We start from the raw sequence: 24,120 nt of genomic DNA on the forward strand, positions 1-24,120 counted from the left end.
TCAACACTGTTTTAGTTACAATAATCCAAAACAGAGCACCATATGGGCTGCTATGAAGAAAATTATCTCCATCCCAGCGAGACCCAGTACAGGAGTAAAGTGAAAAAAGAGGAAAAAGAGAAACAAATAGAAAAAGCTATATATCTTCTGAGGGAGGGATCATCTTTTTGTTCTGAGGTTGTGTTGCATCTTGTGTAGTGAGATGCTGATTTTTGTGTTGGGCTGTTACAAATAAACAATAAATTATTACATTCACACAGATCAGATTTTCACTGATGATCTCAGAAATCCTCTTTGCTTCACTTGCTGTTGAACGTTGCTGAGTAAAAGAGAATCAGAGGAGGATTCGGGGATGTATTTCACTGTCTGCTATGAAGACGAAATTAAGTTTCTGTATCAGATGGAAGCAGGGCAGGGTGAGAATCATTAGCAGCCTAGTAAATCCATCTGCAATCTCTGAGCAGCTGGGGAAGCCATCAGGATTCTGCAGCCACATTAGTTTTGCCATGTGTATTTCCAACAGAGAGATTAACAGCATGCCTTTGAGCTGACAGGGCAAAGGCACAAGAGAAAGGTGGATCTGTGAGGGAGCACGCCTGTCACCTTCTTTTCTGCAGGACATAAGGAACTCTACTTGATTGTATGAGACCTGGAAAAGAAGCTTATCATTTGAGAAGCCATGAGTAAACACAGGGGAGGTCTGGAGGGGAGTCCGATTCTTGGGAACAAGAAATGTTACAGAGATAGTAAAGTAGCATGAAAGGTACTGTTATTTAAAAGCCCTAATAATTTGGGGATTTTTTTTCCACATAAATGGTATTGATTTCTATCATGTTGTCACACTATATAGTGCCTCATCCTCCTCTTATGTTTAATAGCTGAGAATAAGTAGTTTCAAATTTTAGCTCCCTGGCATGCAGTAACTTAACTAGCCATGTAGTTTATTTCCAGGGGCAGCACTAGTCTTGGAGATGAACAGCACTTGTCTTCAATTCCTTTATGCTGTCTGCCTCACACAGAGGATCCGATCATAGTATCGTTACCAGTAATGATCAGGATATCTGTACAGTGCTTTGACATCAAGATGTGGGGACACTGCCCAGTAATTGCACTGTAGCACTCTTCTCCCTGCAGTAAAACCACAAAAATACAAATCTGAAAACAACATGGTATGGATAAAACTAAACAGAAGTTGAAATAAGCTGAGGGACATCCTCATCTGAGCCAGTGCTAGATGCATATAAGTCTCAAGGAGATATTACAGCATAGGCCCATCCTCCTTTTCTCCTTCTCACTCTTATGACATGTGCTGTTGTCTGCATCCTTTTCATGGCTGGGTTCCCCAAGTAATGCGCCCTGGCTGCTTATCTTGAAAACAGCTCTATCCGTGGATGGGGAAGTGGGAAAAGTTCAGAATGACTGAAGTATTTGGTCGTGTGGAAGTCATCTCTTTTGGCAGAAAGCTGCTGTAAGTGGTGAGGGAAAAATTGGAGACAGGGAAACCAAAAGGCAAAGAGTGCTGGGATAGAGGGATGACATGGACAGAAACACAGTTGTCTGATGACCTCAGACAAGTTGGTGTACTCAGCAGCTAGCAGATTATGTGGTGTCCAGATACGAACTGTAGATATAGCCAGTTTATAACGATGTTATTTACAGCAAGTGTTAAGTAATGCTCTTTAAGGACAATATAAATCTTTATAATTAGTGGTTCCATGAAATAATGTGTGTTGTCTGCAACTGGCTGAGCCACCCCAGTTGCTGTCATTTTCTGATTTTGTATGTAGGCTTTTCAGGTTTGATTGTAAAGCTATGGTACTAGGTCTGATCCACAGATACAAAACTGTGAGGACTTTAAGAGTCCTGATTACATTTATTAAGACTTTATTAATTAAAAACAGATAAAACAATTAATTGGTCATCTGTATGAAAGGGTGAAGTCAGATAATCTTCCCTTATAAAGCTGAGGTCATAGAGTCATACAATCATACAATACCAGGATGGAAGGGACTCAAGGATGATCTGGTCCAACCTTTCTTGGCAAAACCACGGTCTAGACAAGATGGCCTGACACCCTGTCCAGCTGAAAGTGTCCAGTGTTGGGGAATCCACCACTTCCTTGGGGAGATTATTCCAATGGCTGATTGTTCTCATTGTGAAAAATTTTCCTCTTGTGTCCAGTCAGAATCTCCACAGAAGCAACTTGTGCCTATTACCCCTTGTCTTTTCCACGTGACTCCTTGTAAAAAGGGAGTCTCCGTCTTCTTTGCAGCCACCTTTTAAATACTGGAGTATGGTGATAAGGTCTCTCCTGAGCCTTCTTTTCTCAAGGCTGAACAAACCCAGTTCTCTCAGCCTTTCCTCATATGGCAGGCTTCCCAGTCCTTTGATCATATTTACAGCCCTTCACTGGACCCTCTCCAGCCTGTCCACATCTTTTTTGTATAGTGGGGACCAAAACTGAACACAGGTGTGACCTGACAAGTGCTAAGTACAGTGGGATAATGACTTTTTTATCTCTGCTGGTGATGCCCATGTTGATGCAACCCAGCACCATGTTGGCTTTTTATGCCACAGCAGAACACTGTTCACTCATATTGAGCTTGTTGTCCACCAGGACCCCCAGGTTAGAGATCCCTTTCCACAGAGCTGCTCCCCAGCCGGGTAGATCCCACCCTTTGCTGTACTCCTGGATTATGTTTTCCCAGGTGCAAGACTTTGCACTTGTCCTTGTTGAACTTCATAAGGTTCTTGTTATCCCACACTTCCAGCCTATCCAGGCCTTTCGAAAGTGTCCACTTCCCCATTCAATTTGATATTGTCAGCAAACTTCATCAGGGTACAATTGATCCCCTCATCCAAATCACTTACGAAGATATTAAAAATCATTGGGCCCAATATCGATTCCTGAGGGACGCCACTTGTGACAGGTTGCCAGACTGAAAAGTAACTATTTACAACCACGCACTGGGTGCAGCCTGTCAGCTGGTTCCCCACCCACTGCACAAACCACTTGTCTAGATCATAACATATCATTTTCTCTAGGAAATGTCAAAAGAGATTTTAACTCCTAAGACATTTGCATAATACTGGCCTTGAAACCTGTTCCTTTACCATCTTTCTGGAGACAGTGCAAGTTGGAACGCCCTTGGAAACAGGCCTGCAGGAGCCAGCCAGTTTGAGTTGCCTCCATCGCTCTGACTCTGTTGCATTACATGCGTGTTTCCTGGGCACACGGTTCTATATTTTCCTTCTTTGTAGCAGTAGGTGTCCCAAGGGAGCTCTTAGCTTCGACGTATTCAGCTGCTCCATACATCACCATAGACAACACAAGCACAGACAATAAAATGTACAGTTTGATGTAGACTTGCAGTTTGGTGCTGTAACCAAAGGCGATGACAAATCCAAGTGATTCCCAGAGACGGTAATTTGCAAAGGCAGCCTCCTTGTGTTTCTCAAAAAAGATGCCATAGAGTACTAGAAGGAAGGAGAGACACGGCTTGTGAAGGTTAATTCTGCAACCATGTATTTTCTGCAAAGGGAATAAATAGACCCCAATGGGGAAGATAGACCCTCCCTCGTAAATGCCACAGAAAGGAAAACACAAGCTTTGTCTTAAAACACTTTGTGCTCTTGTGAATTATTATAAGTGAAATAACAGAACAAAAAGGGCAAAATAGAGAATATCAGAGAGAAAGGGAAAGAAAATGGGAGGGGGAAAGGAAGAAAGGATGGTCTCTGTTGAAGTGAGATGGCAGGAAGTTTATTTTTTCAAACTATCAGCCACAAAAAGGAAAGTTCTTGCACTGACGAGTGAGTAAGTAAGGAGGAAGAGGAGATGGCAAGAAATGGCCATTGACACTGTAGAGTCTCCACGTATAACTATGGAGAAGGTTATACCACATCTTCAGGTGGTTTTGTCTAGGGACACCATGGTCCTTAGGGATCAAGTTGCTCTTTCGTCATGGGGTAGAAAGGATCAAAGAACCATAGGGACCTCCCTGCTGCCATCCTTCACCTCTCTTTGGGGGAACCTGCATGGACCCTGCATACACTGTCTGCCTGTTCTTCAAACCATTTCTTTCACAGGCCTAAGAACATGCAGAGACTGTTCACATAAAATGTGTGTTCCTTGTTGTCACCAGAACTTGGCCTCAGGGAGCCCCCCCAAGTGAGGCTCGTACAGTGATGCCAATGGTGGTAGCGTGTGCTAGTCATAGTTGCCAAGTTACGAGAAGCAAACTGACCCAGAACAGTTGAGGAGAGCACTAGAACTGGGGTCAGATTTAATGTGTAGAGAAGATTTGCCTGTCTGAGACAACCAGGTTTTCAAATTTTCAGCTCCTGGATAGGTTGGCAGAACAAATCTCCTTGATGCATACAGAACCTCTGGGCAGCAACTGGAAAACTTGCTTGACCTAGAGACTCAGTTAAAGTGATTGTCCTAACGCAGCCGTGTTCACTGGGAAGCTCCCGCTGAGTTCAGTCAGCCGCACGCCCGCAACTGGGAGTGAGGGTGGCATTCCCAGCCTCCCAACCTGACTAGTCCGGCACACAGGGAAGGGGAGAGAGCTTGCTTTCCTCTGGGTGCTGAGCTGGCATCAGTGGTGATAAAGTAGTGGGCATTTCCACTGACTCAGCTGTGGTGTGCAGGGAGGGAAGGGGAGGAATATCAGGAACCTTGACTTCTCATCCACTTCCCTGTCTGACACCGCATCTCTTTGAAATATGCACATTCAGCCACAAGGTGCAGAGGAGTACAAAGTTCTCTGGAAATCTGGGTAGGCTCAACGAACCCTTGAGTTTTGTGAAGAAGGGGGAGACATCATCCTTATGTAAAAACTTACTGCATCCTGATGAATATAAGAGGACATTTACTGAATGTTTCAATTTAGACACGATGGAAAATCTGGACAAGTGCCTCACAAGATGTACTTAGTTCATTAAACTGGCTGAGTGTAGTGTAGTGTGAATTATTTCATAATTCCTCCAAGTTTTGCCTAAGAAATGAACAAGTGCAAGTTGTTCATATAACTTTTCTGCTCTGCCCCGTGTTATCTTCTGGAAAGGGATTAGCGAGGAGAGTTTCATATAGGAAGATTTCTGATGCCATGACAATTCTGTGTGTAAAGATTCTGGCTTTCAGCTGGTACCTGTTTTCCCTTGCAAGCACGAAGCCTTCTTTTTCAGTCAAAGCAATGGGAGAATTGGGTGAGGATCTAGTCCAATGTTGAGCTATCGGAAGGGCTGACTTGGCAGGAAAGTCCTCTTTTCCAGGATGCATATGTAGTATTAGGTAGCAGTTACATTGGAACACAGTGTTGTTTTTGCCTCGAAGCTAAACATTGGTCCTCATCACAAACACTGTCAAGTGCAGTGTGGCGCAAGTTGCCTGGCTGAAGCTTTAGCAAGGCCCTGCTAATTATCTCCCTGTTTACCACTGCCCACTTTCCCACTCCTTTGCCTGGTCCTAGTAGGGAGAGGCATATAACAGGACTGCTGGAAATGTTTATAAACGTCCATGTTTATAAGCATTCCAGTCTGATTCATAGCCTTTCTAAAGATGCACGTCAGCCTGGAACGAGCTTTATTTTACTGTAGTCTACCCAATAGCTCTGTGCTACACAATTGTTGTGCCCCAGTGCGGTTATTGCCAGAGGGATAATAACTGCATCTGTTTTCAGGTTAGATAAGAGAGGGCACTACACACTGTGAAATGGAGCAGCTTTCCTTGGAAACAAGTGAGAGTGTCCACACATGTACACAAACAGGTTAGGGAACGGTGAGAAGTGACTCATCTACTGTGAGCCTGTACATCCTCCTCTAGGGGGAACTCCAGGATTAACTATCCGCAGCAGGCCAAGGTGAGCCATCCTCGATTGCCATAGAATGCCTTAAGTGTGTGGCACAATGCCATTGTATTTATTCAGGGGGTGACCTACTGAGGCCCAAGCAGCAGTCATGGAGCTTGCCAAAGGAAGGACCACAGACCTTAGTCCCCAATGCTGTTTTAGAGGCCTTATCGGACCTCATAGCCTTTGGAGATGGGAATTTCTCATGTGATGTGCATCTGCGTAAAACTGATGAAGGGGAGAAGAGATTTAGTCTTAAATGGGCATGTCAAACTGAAGATCCTGTTCTGGGGTGCAGCATTATGGAGCAAAGTCACTGCACCCTTCTGATAAGGTTTCCTGTCATCACTTGATGTTTCAGTGTGACAATGCGACAGAGCAAACTCTGTGTAACTTTATAACTGGGAGCTGTGGAAGAGCTGATCAAGGTACAGACAAAGAAAGATACTCTGCAAGCATGAGGAACATTTGTTTTTTTCGCAGCTAACACAAACATGAAATTTTCACAAGTCTCCTGCAGGAATCTGGAAATGGAGATGACCTGTTCCAGTGCTGTAACAGAGGTCAGTCTTGTCACATAGCTGCAGAGCTCCCTGGCCATCATGTAAGCATGAAGCATTGTCCACCGTCTGTGTCTCATCTGGGGGTTGGGAACTGCAGCCACTTCCCAGCCACCTTCTCTGACACATAGGTCCTCCGGACTTACCCCGTTTTTCCTAACGAGGGCATCAGGTTCATCTTTGTCAGGCATGCAGGGACCTTACTGAGGAGCTGTCCTTCTCAAAGGACCTCTCAAATGTATGTAAATCCCTGAAGAGAGGGTGCAAAGCAGATGGAGCTAGGCTCTGTTCAGTGGTGTCCAAGAAAAGTGGACAAGAGGCGATGGGCACACACTGAAACACAGGAGGTTCCCTCTGAACATCAGGAGAAGCTTTTTCACGGTGAGGGTGACTGAACACTGGCAGAGGTTGCCCAGGGAGGGGTGTGGAGTCTCCCTCCCTGGAGCTACTCAGAAGCTGACTGGACATGGTCCTGTGGAGCTGACTCTGCCTGGGTGGCCCTGCTTGAGCGAGGGGGTTGGACCAGCTGACCTCCAGAGGTCCCTTCCAACTTCAACCCTTCAGTGATTTGGAAAGAAGCCAAGTGTCTGAGGGCAAGGCTTTCTGGGAAAGAGAGAAGCAGGATAAAGGGCAGGTCCCTCATGCCAGTGGAAGACTAAGATATGGCTCTCAAGAGTGTTGGGAAGAAGCCTGATGAACAATTAGGAAGACTGTGGCTGAAGAAGCAGGCAATGAAGGAACAGCTTTGCTTCAGAGAGAGCAAATCCTCACTGGTGGTGTCCTTCCGTGAACGTGAATAATGAGAGCCCTGATTTAAAACTGTATCACAGGCACAAGGGTTGGTATGAGAGAGGATGAGAGGGTGTCCCTTGATGTGTGTATTAGCTCTCCTCTAAGGGATATGAGCTGGAGCTGCTGGAGGAAGAGAGCAGAAATCTGGCCGGTCACTTCCTTGTGTGTAGAGGCGGGACTTTAGGTGTGCTTGAAAGGAGATCACTGTCAGTGCCGGGCAAAGGACTGTGGTGTTTTCCCTTTGGCTCTCTAGGAGGAAGATGATCATTTATCTAGTGGGTGAAATCACCTGAGCTACTGAAGCAAGCAGAGGGACCTGAAGGAGGGAGGCCCAGACACTTAACCTGATGTGGGCCCAGACGAGCTAGTTCTGTCACATGCCTATTCCTATGGCATCTGCCAAATATGAATCTGAGATAGAGGAAAACAATATTCATGAGATCAGAGGCAAAATACGGGAGCAGATGGGAGAGCATTTATTTGTCTCACTGACAGGAGCTATGGCATTGACTTAAAAAGAGTGTGACTGACAGTCATGAACAGACTTTACTTCAAGTCCTCACAGAGTACAGCTCCTTCCTGCCCTCTCCAGCATTTTAGAGCCTGACTTTCGCCTCTAGAAGAGAACTTCCTCTCATTTTGATTGAGGGGTGAGTTTAAATAATCCCTTACGGAAGTCGGTTTGTATCAGCTCATTATCTGAACTGTCAGTACACAGTAATTGCACTGTATCACAAAGCAGAGGAACATAGAAGATTGTAAGAACAACTGTAATGCATCAGATAAGAAGTCCAGTGGTATACCTCCAGTGACAGACTCCTAGGATAAGTGTAAGAAATGAGGCAAGTATACAGTGCTCTTTCCCGCCCAGTGCCCTCCTGACTCTGGCCTTCAAAGACATAGGGCCTTTCTGAGTTGGGGGCTTCCTCTGGACCACCAAGTTTAAGAGCCGCCAAGAACATCTTCCCCTGAAGGGTTGTAGTTCCAGCTTAAAAACAGTTACATTTTTGGCTGTGAATTCTGTACTTTGATTATGCATTGTGTGAAAAAAGCATTCCTTTTGATTTCTGTAAAGCCAGCTGCCTGATAACTTTTATTTGGTGTCACTAGTTCTGTTATTAGGAGAAATAGTGAACTTCTAATCACCTTCTCCATACTATTAATGATCTTACTGATTGCTTTCCTTACTTATCACTCGTCCAGGCTAAAGTGGCCTAGTTTGTTAGTCTTCCTTCAAGTGGAAGTCTCCCATGACTCAGCTCCTTTTTATTGCTTTCTTATGCCTTATCACATTGGATTGTGATTTTTGAAAAGGGGCAAATCAGAACTGCATGGATTCACTTGGTTGTATAACGTTGCTCTCTGTGGTTTTCTCCTTCAATTTGTTTCTAATAACTCCCAACAGCCAATTTGCTGCTTCTTTTGTTGCTGAGCTTTGAGTTGATTTTTTATCCAGAGTGCTGTCCTTTATTGCAAATGACAGGCTAAATGTATCCTTCTTCTTAGTTTTCTAATTTTCTTTGAAACACTTATACTCCTCCAGAATGTTTACTCTGAATAGCTGCTACCACCTTCTGAAGTGTCCTTCTCTCTTCATCTTGGAAAAAATTGTTTAATGAATATTTTACTTTCCTACTCCCAACTTGTTCTTATTTCTTCCACTTTTCAATGAGCTAATGGATTTCTTTTGGACGCTGTCTTAAAGCCGTTATCATTTTTAGGCACATGTTGTTTTATAAATACAAACTTGCAGATTTATATCTCAAGAGAATACATTTCATTGTCACCAGGACTTACCATTAACTTGTGTCTGCCAAATGGCATCAGATAGGCCCCAAAGAGCAGGGAATACGAAAAACACAGCAAGCTGCTTAGGATGAGGTCTCCAGAGCAGTAGTGCTATTATACAGGCGGTGTTTGTAACTGTGGCTGTTGGTTTAGAGAGAAAGAAGGGAAATACAGATGCGGTTACAAACAGGACAGACAGTGGTAGGTAACGTGTTCAGGTTCTTCCCCCAACTAGAGCACAAGGCAATCCGAAAATCTTACTAGTTCCCTGATATGTGCACTGACTGAGTTGGTATCTCAGGAAACACAAGACAATGCAGTCCTTTTGACAGTCTTCAATTAACAGTTCTGAGCAGTGTCGTGAGCCAAGAGGTCCTCAGTGCCGATATGGCTGTTAGCCCAAAGGACAAGAACTGCCACTGAGTAGGAGAAGGGGCTGCCGGAAGACCTGCAGTCACCGTGTGAAGCATGTGGAAAGGGGGAGGAAGCGCCCTCCTGCTCTCCTTACCTCACCCTTAAGCACGGGTTTCCTTTCCAGGACAGAGGAGACAGCTAAGGATAACTAAAGGGTCTGGTGACTTTTTGTCTTTCCTTTTGAAAGCGGTTTGTCCATGAGTCTCTGACTCCTCCCCCCCCTGGCGCACCTTCACAGGCTGAGTATAAAGACTGTTAAACAGAACTGAGAGGTTCAGAGGTCTTGCATACCTAACACTATAGTTCTTGTATTATTATCATTCTTATTATGTGTTTTGGTCTTTTTTAATCTAAAATGAGTTTCACAGAGTGAGACATACACCTAGGACAGACACATACGGAAGAATCTCTGAACTAGTGACTGTGGCATAAAGGACTCTGAACGTCTTCTTCCTTGTCCAGGTTTAAAATTTCCTGCGGAGGAAATGTCTAGAATTTGTCATAGGCTGACAACTCAGTCAATGATGTTTCTAAAGCTACAGGTTACTGTGTAGTGGAAGTAAGGTATCAGTACACTTTGGTAGGCTTAGTGGATACAGGGACACAAATGAAACACTTCTTGGTATTTTTCTGCCTCCGTTACTCTGTTGTTACTCATTGGAATGGTGTTCTCTGGAGAGGGAGATGTTCTTAAATATACGAGTCTCTTCTCCTTCTTCTGCAAACTGGAAATTACTGTCCCATGCATAAGCCCTCAAGTTACTCTAGCCTGACACACTGGCAGATGACTTGCTTTCATTTTTCTCCCTATAGAACAAGAGGTGAAAAGGACACCAGGCCAATCTGCAGAAATCTTCCTAAAATTCCCAGATTGCTTGCTGAAATTTCCAAGTTCACCACCCCCTGAGACTCAAATTAGCAGTGGATCTCATGAGGTTCTCAGCTGCTTTCGCTCCATAAAGGTGAGGAGGTTTCACCTCAGTGGAGAAATCCTTCTCAGGTATAGTGTAGGCCCCAACATCTGTATTGTAAGATCATTTATCACTGGTTGCATCAGAGCTATAAAGCATCAAAGCTGTAGGGCGCTGTCTGAGTAGATAGTGCCCTGAAAAGCAGGGTGAACTACACCACCAGCAGAGTGATGCAAGGCAACGACCTCAATACAGTGGTTAACTGTGCTGCTTCTTTTCTCAGGAATGAAGTTTGCCTCCAGAGTGACTGTGGTTTTAGTTGACAGCTGACAGTGAGCTCTCCCTTTCTAGTGCATGCAAAGGGGGGAGCACTGGATTTGATATATTACGCGAGGTGATCAGTCCTTCAAGTGACCTCTACATACCTAATGCAAATAGAAGTTTTCTTCCCGTGAACTGAGAGATCTTTCCAAAGAGCAGAGAGCAGAGGGAATTTACAGCTGAAAAGCAGATCATCACATAACCAACATAATGTATCCCCAGGGCACAGGTCACATACGTCTGGAAGAGAAGAGACAGCGGTGCCACATTTTCTTCAGTGAAAATATGCAGCTCAGGTTCAAGGGTCTTAGCCTGAGTGTTTGGTAAATATCCAGCATGGACGAGATCAAAGGAGCACAGCTAGAGAGTTTGCTGACAAGTCCCTGGTGTATTGACATAGTTGGTCTTCAGCAGCAATAGTCCTAACCCAGTTCCCAATCAGACTGATGTCATGCAAACAGAGCAGTAACAAGCAGACAAAATCACAGCACTGCTTGCTTTGCAAACAAAACTGGTGGAAGTGGCACGAGGAATTTTCTACCCTTCCCTTCATAGAGCAAGAGATGAAAATTGACAGTCAGCATTATGGTCATTAGAGAGCAGCTCCCAAGAGATGGAGAGGACCTCACCTGTAAGAGCATACAGCCAATGGAGGTGGCCATGGAGTGCCCCTTTTGATCCATTCCAGCACAGGAGCAAGCGCACTCCACCCTCTGCTTATATGCAAGGTCTGAAGGCTTAAGTGTCAAATAAGCACCTCGGGAAGATTGCCCCCTTTCTCTGGAGGCTTTCTCACTGAATGTCTGGAGAACACACCAGCTGTGTGTCTGGGTTTGTAGAGGAACTGGAGGAGCAGAGGTGGTTTTGATCACTTCAGTCCATCAGGGTTTGGACCTGTTGCACTAGTGACTGGTGAGGGCTTTCAGCCAGCCACGCTGAGGATTTGCCCTCTTACCATAAAGGTTGTCAAAATAAAATACGTGGTATGTGTGCTGACTTGCACTTATACGAGCTCTAGGGAAACCAGAAGGAAGGAAGATAGAAAAGCTTTGCAGACTTCTGGCTTTTCTCCCAGTTTGTTATTTACAACAAGCTGAAGAGTTTGAACCTGTAGCTCTCTGCTGTGGCCTCCGCTGGTGAGTTAAGCTCCCTACCGCGTTCTTTTTGAGGCTCTTCCAAGGGACACATTTACTGCTGGCCTCTCCCGATTGAAGATGTCACTCAGAGTTCATTCAAGTCGAAGTAAGCAGTAATTTAGCAAACCACAAATCACCGTTGAAATCATCTTGATTTAACAAGTAACTACAGATCAGATGCAATAGTAAGACACAAAGGCACACAAACCAATCAGACAGAAATAGATTTTCATTGTCACCCACACCTTTGTGTAGTCACCAGAAAGAAATCCCTGTTCAAATCCACTGTACATTGTCAGAGGGATTAGAAGACACTGCCTTTTATCTTTAAGATGCTGCAAAGTTGCTAGGAACGTAGACCAAAAGGATGGTGTCTCTAGTGCCTCTTTCTCAGTCTCTGCTTGGTCAGATGTGATCTGGTCCAGAAATACAACGATCAGCAACACCGCTAGCACACCACTAGCTGCAAAAACAGAACAAAAAGTTCATGAAAAACTGAGGAATGCTGGAAGAATGATGGGAAGTTGCCTGCTGCTGTTATTGTTCTGACTTAGGGCTTAGTGCTCTGTGGGACGTTTTGGCCGCTGCCTCCGATTCCGCTTCAGTGTAAAGGCCATTTCTGTATAAACAAGAAGGCCTGATCTACTTTCACATCTTCTCCATAGAGCTGCGCAGCTCGCAAATCCCCTCAGTTTAGCTGCGACTGGCCTATTGCGACGGTTGCCAGGCCGGCTGCGTGGCCGCAGAGGGTGAGCGCTCACCCTTCCAGGGCAAGCCAGGGGTCGCGGGGTTTGGGAGCCAGCCAGAAACAGCTCCCTCGGGAGCTATCAAAGGGCTTTAAATCAACACGAGAGAGGAATATTCGCTTCCAGTGCCAAGGTTTTCATGACTGGGGGGAGGATCTTCCTTCAAATACATGGAAAGAAAAATAAAGGGCTAGAAGTAGAACTGCTGTCCTGGATCCCAGGATATGTCACTTTCTTGTCTTTGTGGGGTTTTTTTTTGTCACCTCAGAGCCATGCTTTGAGTACAGAATAGGTGCTATTTCAAAGATGATGGTGAGCAACTGTGGGTGACTTGAAAAAGATGCAGGTTACAGCTTTGAAGCTGTAATTTCCTAGCAGAAGCAGCATACGAAATAATATGTGGAGTAGGTAGTCAGAAAATGATCATGTACACATCGGTCTAGCTTTGTTGCTTGTGGAGTGAATCAATAGGATTTTTTTCAGGTTATGGAGAAGATAACTGTGTCTCATAATATACACGGAGCAGCCACAGATTCACAACTGATTGCTTCGTTACAGATGCAAGGCATGATTATGTTTCCTCTCTTACTTAGGCTGGCTAGAATTCCATCCATGGAAACAAGTGGAGTTCAGAGTAAGAGGAGAACCAGGCACCTCTTCCCATCCCCATTGCCTGTTTAATGTGCTCCTATGTTACCGTGTATGGGCATGCTCTTTTCTGTGAACTTTTAATGTCCAAATACATTAGCGGATTTACAGCAAATTGCCTCAGTTTTTTATTGCTTGTTATTTCTCATCCACGTCTCCTAGAAGGAAATTGTATTCTGCAGTGTCCTGGTTCTCCCCCACGGCTGAGTTGTAAACCCTTTGTGACGTAAGTCATTGTCGGTTCTGCCAGGGTGTTTGTTAGTGCTTATGGGCTGATTGCAGGACTTACATGGGCGAGAGCAAGACGTCCATATTTACAAGACAAATATTCTAACAAATACATCAAAGGAATCAAGAGGAGTTTTAGGAGATAAGCAACTGCATGGCTTAGTAGTGGTTTGTACAAACATAAATAGAAACATCCACAGTCCTCGACAGAACTGAAGAACATAAGACTTATCCGCTATTGTCTCTACCCAAGCTGGGCAAAACATGTATTCAGCAACCAAATAGAGGAGACATGTAAAAAATGTCTGTGAATGAGATATTTAGCTATTTGGTTTCCCTCGAGGTAGGAAAAGACATATCTTTTTATTAAGAGCTTAAAAGAAAAATGAAACCCTGCTGACGCAGGGTCAGTAGACAGCAGGGTTGCATTCATTTTGCATGAGCAAAGCCTAAGGGAGTGCTGTATATGTTAGTCATCAAATTTAAATTTGAACTTGTGAGCCAAACCTGCCTTTAGCAGAAAGGCATCAGCTCCAGCACACTCTGGAAGGGAAGTGGGGGGCTATTCTCTGCATTTTGTCACCAGTTAGGAACGGGGCTGGGGAAGGAGGAAGTCTGCTGCAATGCCCTTGTCCGGTGAGGGCTGGCTCTGACCAGATCACATACGCTCTCTGTGAGCGTATGGCAAATTCCGTGCATCTGTCTCAGCATAGAGAGTACATCTGTGTGCAGAGACGGCAAAGATATTTTAACAGAGCTTAGGTGACACATTGCCTTGCCAGATATTTCCCCTTTATGCAGAGAATAACTTGTTTTGAGACGGATACTTTTTGAACTTTCCTCGCTGAATGAATCTTTGCACATCTATTTTTGTCTTTCCGAATTTTGATGGCATCAGCCTTCCCCGTCTTTGGTTCCTTTCTAAGCCTTATGCAAGGAAGGTCTATAGCAGCTGTAGTTACTAAATGGGAGACGTGCCAACATGCTAAGTGCTTCTCTTTATCTTTGCCTTTCGCACTAAGGTATTATAATTCAAGCGTCACGACTGAGAGTTGAAGTTGTAAAATCTCAGCTTTTGAGATCAGGATGGAGCCAAAAACCTGCCCCCAAATGACTGCATGTTCTGGGAGCTGTGGTTCAGGTCCACCTCTAATCACATGCAGTTCTTGTGCTAGGACTGTTTTACACGTGGTAGGACACCAGGCAGTTCTGGTAGGCATCCCCAGATGACTAGAAGTTGGTGAGTTCAAGTACCACTGGCTGGGCTGCTCGTAGCATCTGGGACCTCTGCATGCATATATAAATCTGCCCAAGGCCATCAATAACTAGTTTGCTATTGCTGATCCTGAAGGTAGTGAATTTAAAACCCTCTCTCTCGTGCATAACTGGGTAAAGTGCTGTAAGCCTCTAATTGCAATCTGGGCATCCTTTGGATTCTGGTCTGTAGAGCAACACTGACTTTGGGTGAAATCGTGGTGTCGTCACCATACTGGACTTCAGCTTTATTCCAGGTGAAAAATGTAAAGAATGTCTTGCTCCCGCAGACAGGAATGACACAGCACAGGCACAAAGCATTTGAAACTCCTTAGGAAGGAGCTGTTTACAGCTCTCACATATCTTATTTCCTTTTAGCAGATTGGATTGAAGGAGGAAGTTGGAAACTTAGTCTGCAAAGTCACACTAGCTTTCACGAGTAGTATGTTCCCCATCCGTGATACTCATTGAAGCTTGTGTGATTACTTACCAGTGTAGATCCCTAGCAGAGTGTAGATTAAGGAGTTGGAGAGTTCTGCTGACCCAGTGGTGTTAGTGGTATGAGTGATGCAGTCATACGCTCCGCAGCATGCCAGGTTTTCTTCTGAGATTTCCACTAATTCAGTAAGAACCAAAGGAAGAGATCAGATGAGTGCACGCTATACGAAAGCAGATAAGGAGAAAGGAATCCAGCACTCGGTGATTGGTCCTGGTTTGAAATCCTTCCCGATTAGAGATGCTCAACTTCAGGATCCCATTTTAACACACAAAAATTTGGCTTAAGAGATGCAGTTGCTCAAGACAGGACACTAAACGGATGGTTACCTGGAGACGTGGACTAGAGCCAGAGGCTGAGATCTGAAGCCAAGCTCAATTTCAGTATGTAAAGCTCCAGGGTGTATCTGTACCTCTTAACCGTAACACCCCGCAAGACAGGCCCCTCAGTTTACACCTCCACTGAACTGATGGACCTCAGTTCTTACAGCCAGAGCACGTTATCCCTCTCCAGATAATTTCTTTATACGTTACAGGAACGGAAACCGCCTCGAGACATCTTTTTGTTTTATAAATTCAAATTACGATTACTCACTAATGCAGTCTTCCAAGAAATCAGCTTTTCCTGGCTTTACTACTTTATTACTGGCTTTATTACTCTTTGAGAAGACACTTGAAACTAGAACAGTTTGGCAGGTTTTGCAGTAAGACCTCTGCTTTGTTCAATCCCATCAGTGTTGTGCTGGGCATGTGTCAATGCCACGCACACACGTGTACTCACACACCCTGCGTGTCACCACGACACCGTGCCCACTTCCTCCAGTACCCTTTCTGTAAAGAGTACTAACCTGAAGTGTGAGCCTGAGTAAGCTGTGTAGAGTGGAAGGATGATCAAAACCCCGCACAATTATTTCAGTGCTTTCACTGCAGAATTTGTCCCTGCTCCAAGCATAATAAAGGGCAATACAGTGTACCTTGGCTGACGCCTTAAACAGGACCTGATCTGCAATTTTTCAATTAGGGTTGTTGTGTCACTACTTTTAGTGTGTTTTGCTCCATTGCTTCCAATCAAAGCTGTTTAACTAGCTTCATAAACAACTTCAGGTTCAACATCAGATAAAACTTTGCAACATAAGTCATTACCTTATTATAGCCAATGGCTACGGCTACACAGTTTTGAACAAACAGACCCTCGGCAAAATTACCATATGCAAAAGGTGAGTCACACTGGTAAAGCATGGCAATACATAAAACAAGTTTTTTATCTGTTCATGCATCACCTGAAGATGAAGATGCACATGCAATTAGTGATATGGAAGCTGCAAGGCAGGGTTTGCTCTGTTCCTCTGGAAATAAGGCTGCAATATTGATGAGCGAGAAAGGATGACTCTTGTAATTTACACTGATTACTGTCTTCCGTTGTACCTCATGGTGTAGCTTGCCTTGCTGTGTCTAGATGCAGTGTTGCAGGCAAGAGGTCAAGTGCACGTACATGTCTGAATTTGATGCATTTTGATTCTGCAGATACATACCATATCTTTCTGACTGCTCAGTCAGTCACTGCTACGTTTTAAGTGTAAGACAACATGGGTGGATACCTTTCCTGCACTGTCAGAGGAGAGGAAAAAAAGCGAATGACTGGAGAGCCTCACCCCCTCGCCCCCCAAGAAGCTCCCTCTAGGTGAAAGCTGAGTCTCACTGAGAAGGCACAGTTGGGAAGCTTATGGTATGCCTGCCCATCACTGTTGTGAAGATACACAAGGCCTTTGGCTTTGAGAGCACTACAGCCTCTGCCCTGCAAAAGAATTCAGAACGGACGGTCCCTCTCGAGACATCGTGTGGCTCAGTGGTCAGGTCAGCGGGGCTCTGTTGCACTTGATACAGCCCTTTAGCACTCTGCTTTGGTGGTGTTTCAACTATAGTGGCTTGGGTTTAAAGGAAGCTTGCTTCTCCAGAAGTATCACACCTTGTGACAGCTACTTTGACATAAACCCGAGGGTTCAAAGAGTAAAACCTGACGCCAGCTCCCCGACCTTTAGTTTTAACCTAATGCCTATTTGAATACCCTCCAGAGGACATACCGCTTAACTGGGTCGGGGAAGAGAGGTAGCTTCTGGCTATTCATAGTAGCAGTGTATAGGGGAATCTCTTTCCATGTCCCTCGTGTTTGGACTTTGACAGGACAGGGAATGCACGGGAGACTGCAATGATAATACACGGTAGGTCTTTGAATCTCTAAGGTGGTGCCCAAGTATTATTAATTTATCTTCACAACTGCCCTTTTAAAGCTTACACCAATTACAGGCGTGGGAAATGAGGGCAGTGCTGTTGAGCGATTTCTTCAAGCTATATCGGCATCTGCTGTCTGAGCCTGAAATACAGCAGAGGAGCCCTGGCACGCAGTCTCCTGCCAACAGCTACTTCTATTTCTTCTTGGCAATTCTGTAAAGCACTCATTTTCAGCAAGCACCAGCATCAGCTTGACTAACCTTGAATGTTTAACAGCAAATTAATCCAATACTACAAGTTTTGCAAAAAGGCTGCTCCAGTGTTTTGCCTTTTGTTTCAATCCACTTTAAATAGAAGTCAGATGTGAAAGACTGTCACTGCCAGCAGCCTATCTGTGCTTTACAACACACGGGTGGAATTCAAAAGGAATTCAATAGACATCTATTTCTGCGCTAGCTGTCTGAACTCTCTTTATGGCTGATGAAGAGTTGATAGAAAATAGACTCTTCCAGAGAGCAATTTAGCCCATCTGTTTCAGACATCTACCTTCAGATGAGCTAACTCGCATCTGAAGTGCCTGTTTCAACTGACTGCGAAGGCAATTGAGGGTCACCAGCTCAGCTCCCGAAATCTACCTTTTAACTATCTAGAACTAGCTGATGATTATAGAAAGAAGCACCAAGATTTCAAGATATATTTTACCTTTGATGGAAGCTTGGCTGAATATCAAGGATGAGATGAGATTTCCCCAGATGCCAGAGGACTGAAATATCAGAAAGAAGACCCCAAAGTATTGGTTGATAATGTCTTTCCCATTTTTGCCTGCTTTCTCAGCGTAGGAATTGCCAGCAATGGTGAGGTAAGTGCATTTGGCAGACCAGAGCGGTGCTCCTCCCAAGCCCAGGATCACAGAGGTAGGGATTAGTGTGTACCTGCGAAATAACACTTTATTTAGCATCGTTATTATCCACTAGCATCATAATAATAACCATTTGCCCAAAGATCCAGAGGCAAAAATAGACATCAAAGAAATAGATCTACCCCTTGTGTGATTCAATACATCTCTTACATGGAACCAAGAAAGGGCCAGTCTTATGAAGTTTAGGATGTGCAAGCATTCCCAGCTTTGTCCGGGAGCTAGGCCTAGGCTAGGCTGGCTAGGCCTGTGCTCATGTGCCTTATCCTCTTGTAACTGAGAATTAAATCGCACCTGCCCTTCAGAAGATGGATCACAACAACTTTCCTCCGCAGAGGTGCGTCTCCTGTCACTGGAGAGCAGAAGTTGTTCATCCACCTCTGACAGGGCAAGGCAGGAGATGGCCTCTTCCTGCGGTCCTCTGCTCCCAGAGCCACTGGCTGGAAGGCAGCCTCCCCCTCAGTCTGTCCAAAAACAGTTCTAAAAGTCATTTGGATTTTACATGAAACTTCTGTGGTTTTAGGTTGGGTTTTTTTGGAATGGAAATCTCTGCTATACACATGAGTTAGAGAAGCAGCTTCAGGTGGGCGGATGGATGCGTTCATTCTGGCTTTTTGCACATTCGCACCTCTCTCCTTCACCTGCTACTGCATTAATTTGTCTCTGTTTCTTGCAGTACCACCTTTGGCATTCAACTTCCAAATCCACAGCACAGAGGTAGAGCAGGAATTGAGAAGAAAAAGAAGAAACTCCTTTGCCCTTACTGATTTTTTTTGAAACTCAATAGACAGGGTTAAAATATTTAAATTGTACCAGCTAGCGTAGAAGTTCCCTAAGGAGAACGCAACGTAGCAGCACATAGAGCCTGCGATGGTCCACTTGCAGCCCAGCTTCTTGATGAGGATTGGAGGGAGGAACATGGACGATAAGATGAGCGCAGCATAGAGAACGCTGAGGGAAGCAACGCCCAGGCCGCCTTCTGAGTGGAGACTGCTCTGCACGGACAGAAACAGCGGCTGAGAGAAATTTTATCACAGGCACATGTTACTGTGGTGTACAGGGAGTGACTTCAGGCAGGAAGAGAGGGACACAGAAGCTGGGGCTGGGTATTACTGTCTCTTTTCCCCAGAGCAGCCTGATTATGGATTTCTGGTTTTGCTCACAGTGACAGCCCATTTATGAAAATGTGATACAGAACTGGGTGAGGACTGCTCAGGCCCAAAGCCTTGGTAAGTCAGGCTTTAGATTATTTAATGTAACTCATGTGAGTTTCTCTCTGAAAACAAGCTGAATGAAGGATAACCTCTTTTCTTGGCCTTCACTTTTTGTCTCAGGCAGGAATATCCTCAGGTCTGCCTTGCAAGGGCTGTCTTAGCAACAGTGGAAGCTCCTTTGCTTTAAACAACAGGGTTTTTCCAATTTCTAAATTCTTCAGAGGCCAAGGTCCAAATATCCTAATAGGCTCACAGCAGCCCTTTGTAGTTGGAAGTAATTGATTCACCCACATTTTCACAAGGGAGGAATAACATTTTACTGATCTAACCAGGTTTTATATTTTTATGCTCAAAGTAGTTCTCCCCTTGTCTTGATACTGTGAAAGTTGCAATGAGAAGATCAAGATGCTACTTATCGACATTTTCCTGTTTGTTTTCATGAAAAGCTGATGCGATCCAGTACGATTTTGGAAGGGGGGATGGATGCTGGGGGAGTAGCACTGGAGAGCGCTGGAGGAGAGCGCGGCTGCTGGTAGCTGCACCGAGCACTTCCAAGCGCTGCGGTGGCTGCGTGGTCTGGCCGCGCAGGACAGGACCGTGGTGGCAGCCGCGCAGCACCACTGGGGAGAAGCAGGCAGCAGGACTGCAGGTGAGGAGGTTCTCTGTCGAGCAGCGTCACCGTATTTGAGAATTGGAATGTTTGTTCTGCAAACCGGCAAGGAGACTTCCTGATCACAGAGGCCTTGTTTCTGAAACACCACACGCCTGGTTTTGTCAGCTACAGCTTCCAAGAATTAGATGACAGGCCTCCAAAATCATATCATTAGCTTAATCCTTACTGGTTAGGGTTTTCTGTTTTTCTCGGGGGGGAGGGGAATGTTGAAATAAATGTTGAAAATTGTTAATGCTTCTCCTGCAGGCTACAATACAATAAAATAATTTCTTTTGATTGCATCTCAGCAAGTCCTCTTTAACCACCAAGACAAAATGCAGAGAGAAGAGGGCTGCATCGTGAGCACGAGAAGGCACCACTGCCTCCTGCAGCATTAAGGGAGGCTTTATGTTCCAGCACTTAACCTGAGCGTGCACCGTTTCAGATGGTGGGGCTGTCTTGCGGCTTCTTGGGTTTATCTCCCCCTGCCTCGTTAGTCTGCCCAGCTCATAACATCTCCGTCCATTTTTGGGACTGTTTTTGCAGAACTTCCCTGAGCTGTGAATTTGAGTGTCAACGAATAGAAACTGCTCAAGGAGAGGAGAAGAGAAGGATGTACAGAGCTATCAGGGACCTCTTCCTGAAATGAGGTCAACCCCTTGTTATTGCAAACAAGTGCCTCGCCTTATGTATCAAGCTCCACCTTTAAAGCATCCAGATTCTCACACCAGTGGGAAAGTCTGACCCAATTGATCAGGGTCATCTTTCAATATCCTGCCTCAAGTTGCCCATGGATGGCTTATATGCATTTATTTGTCGTTAGACCAGCAGAGTCTTCTAGTCTGAGAAGTTCCTCCTTGTGTTTATCTACTCTGAAGTATTCACAGACAGCAACAGTAACGCTCAGTCTTTTATTTTGGCTATGCTAAATGAGTGAGCTCTGATGGTATCCTGCATGTTCGAGTCGTTCTAGAAACCCATTTCTGCTACTGTGTTTTAAGATGTTAATTCCAATGCAAGCCACAGATGACTTGGATTTAAAATTATATTTTTTATTATTATGCCATGTCACGATGCCAGGAATTGCTGTATTATTTTATACTTAAATTTTTTAATGGATTGGGCATACATTTTTATTATTCTCTACTGCTGTATACTACTACTAATAAAATGATAGCAATTCAGAAATATTCAGAACAAACCCTTTCCAGAAATGGAATTTGTTTTCCATTTTGCCATATCTTCTGAGGAAAACCTCAGAGAAATTTAGTTTTCATTCCAACCGCTTTTGTGGACCTAAAGAAGTAGTGTGACACAAGTATTCAAACTCTTTGAGAAGTACTAGAATAAAATATGAGGTAAATGCTATGGATCTGGGTGAGGAATACTAACCTGCACCATGTTGATGTCCTAGCCCACCTCATAAAATGTATTGTGCATGCCGTCATCACAGAAACCATGGAAAGACTGATGGGTTTCACACTGGCCTGATGCCCTTCCAGGCCAACTGTCCTGCCAACAAGTGGGAGATGCTCCACTTACCTGTAGACTCTGTAGTCCTCCATAAGCAGTGAAGAGAAGTAAAAATCCAAAAGAAATGACCAAAACATTCTTAAGATTCCTGTCCATGTTGGTTCATACAAGACAAAAAGTCTGCTGGTGGGCAGAGCTGGCCCAATTGTTGCAGGGGATGCTTTGAGTTGGAGAAAAACAGCTTATGTTTTGTTGGAAAAAGTCACTTCTCACTGTATTTGCAGAGAGAAGAGTTGTTAATTATTTGAGCATTGGCCAGTGAACTTTACTTTTACCGAAAACTCCTTGCGGAGTTGTTACTCATTTACCTGTTGTGACTGAGGCAATAACGAGCGCTCCCAAGGGACATCTATCAGGTTTTATTAGAAGGTATATAAGTCACTTGCAACACTTGGACCGATTTCAGTATTGCCGTCGTACGTTATATGGCTCTCTCCTATCACAAGCACAGATGAAAAGAATTGCAAGCAGTGAAATGACTGTCTGGCATAAAGACACACTAATCCATAAAGGGTGAAGATTAAAAGATTGTACTGAAATCTATATTAGGCCTAATGCTCAACTAAGGTTACAGAAGCGTACTAGGAAATGAGATTGTGTTACAGGGTTGCCTGCATACACCAGCTCTATAGCCCTGTAGCGTAGCAAACCAAGGTTGCTGGCTGCTTGGCAAGCGGGAGAGTCTTCGTCCGTGGTGAACCCCGTGGCTTTGGTGTTTCAAATTTACCGAGTCATACTCACGACAATCATTTTCCCCCATCTTTCCCATCAAGTCAGAAGCCAAGAAGAAGCATGGATTCAGCAGATAAATGAAAAAGCAACTTCCCCTCCCCTCCTCCGGCCCCGGAAGGACACAGCCTTTGTGGGGTGTGTTTTGCCTTGCCAGTGCTGCCTGGCTCAAGGAGTGAAAAGTTTCCCCCTAGACAGCCAACCGTGTCATGTTTGCCTCTGCTTTCCCCTCTTTCCAGAGCCTGCCCTTGTGAAGTTGCAGTGTCTCTATTTGTGATACAATGGCCGTCCTGCAAGTCCTGCCTGAGCTTTTGAACATTCCCCTTCTGAGCACACAAAGCTTGTGCCCTCTCTGCCCCCAAACTTGGCAGGGCAAACAGACCCTTCCTGCAGCTGTAGCAGAGGAGGGATTTGAACTCGGGAACAAAGTGGAATCCCAAAAAGTCCATGCTACAATGTAGAGAGCTTCAAGTGGAGGTGGTCTGTAGGGTGTCTGTAGCGCCTAGTGGGAACGCACAGCTAAGGCTTGGTCTAAATCCCACTAGGTGGCACAATTTTGCTTCCCACAGGGACATTCGAGGGTGAGGGGAAGACGCTTTAATGCGTTAATTCTTTTAATACATGAAAGAGGTCACAACTAGTTTCTACTTTGGAGAAAATTCCAGTATGTGCCTTTTAATTTTCTTCTTTTGTCTTATAATCTTCCTGAATGAAATAATGCAGAAAACATAATCTTTTAATTCTCTGTTGTTAATGGTACTTCTATGTTGCAAGTCTAGATAGCAAAATACTGCCTTTTTTTTTACAGACTACTAAGGGAGAAGAGATTTTCTCTCCTAAGACATTTTCATTATACTGGCCTTGAAATCTGTTTCTCTACCATCTTTCTGGAGACAGTACATGTTGGAACACAGCTGGAGACAGGCCTGTAGGAGGCAGTCAGTTTCCTTTTTCTCCATCACTCTGACCCTGTTGTATCACAGATGTGTTTTCTGGGTGAGGGTGTGGTAGGTGCACCCACCCTGATGGAAAGACTGTTGAGCCAAACTTTTTTTTTCTCTATCATTTGTACCTTTTCATTAGACAAGAATTGTTGACCAAATCTGGGACTAGGAGTGGTTCCAGCTGCACCTAGACTCCTTTCTTGAGCAGGTGTTTAGAAAGCAAGGGAGTCCATTCTGAACCTCATGAGTTAACAGGAGAGTCTTCCTGACAGTTTTGTCTGAATCTGTCCTCTATGCAGTAAATATCAAGTGGACCTTACCATCTTGAAAACAGCTCTGTCTGTGGATGGGAAAGTGGGAAAAGCTCATCATGAGAAGTATTTGGTCATGTGGAAGGCAGGAGACAGGGAAATCAAAAGGGAAACAGTGCTGGGATAGAGGGATGACATGGGCAGGAACACAGCTGTATGCTAACCTCAGACAACTTGGTGGACTCAGTGGCCAGCGGATTATGTGGTGTTCAGATACAAACTGTAGATATAGCCAGTTTATACCTTGATGTTATTTACAGCAAGTGTTAAAGAATGCTGGATTAGAGCAATATAAATCTTTATAATTAGTGATTCCATGAAATGATGTATGTTGCCTGCAATTACCTGAACCACCCCACTTGCTCTCATCTTCTGATTTCATAGGTGGGCTTTTCAGGTTTGACTGTAAAGCTGTGGTATTAGGTCTGATCCACAGATACAAAAATA

General features: G+C 44.6%; 1 protein-coding gene across 1 annotated transcript; it reads right to left on the minus strand.

Moving 5' to 3' along the window:
* Window positions 1-3,211: 3,211 nt before the first annotated feature.
* Window positions 3,212-21,785, minus strand: UNC93A (unc-93 homolog A). Its single transcript, XM_074864806.1, has 8 exons — window positions 21,699-21,785; window positions 19,104-19,285; window positions 18,077-18,306; window positions 15,141-15,266; window positions 12,020-12,237; window positions 10,743-10,878; window positions 9,002-9,133; window positions 3,212-3,477 (listed from the first exon to the last, which is right to left on the minus strand). The coding sequence occupies exons 1-8, from the start codon at window positions 21,783-21,785 to the stop codon at window positions 3,212-3,214; spliced, it is 1,377 nt and encodes a 458-aa protein (XP_074720907.1).
* Between the last annotated feature and the right edge of the window lie 2,335 nt (window positions 21,786-24,120).

Source organism: Strix uralensis, chromosome 3, assembly GCF_047716275.1.
Source record: "Strix uralensis isolate ZFMK-TIS-50842 chromosome 3, bStrUra1, whole genome shotgun sequence".
Taxonomy (NCBI): Eukaryota; Metazoa; Chordata; class Aves; order Strigiformes; family Strigidae; genus Strix; species Strix uralensis.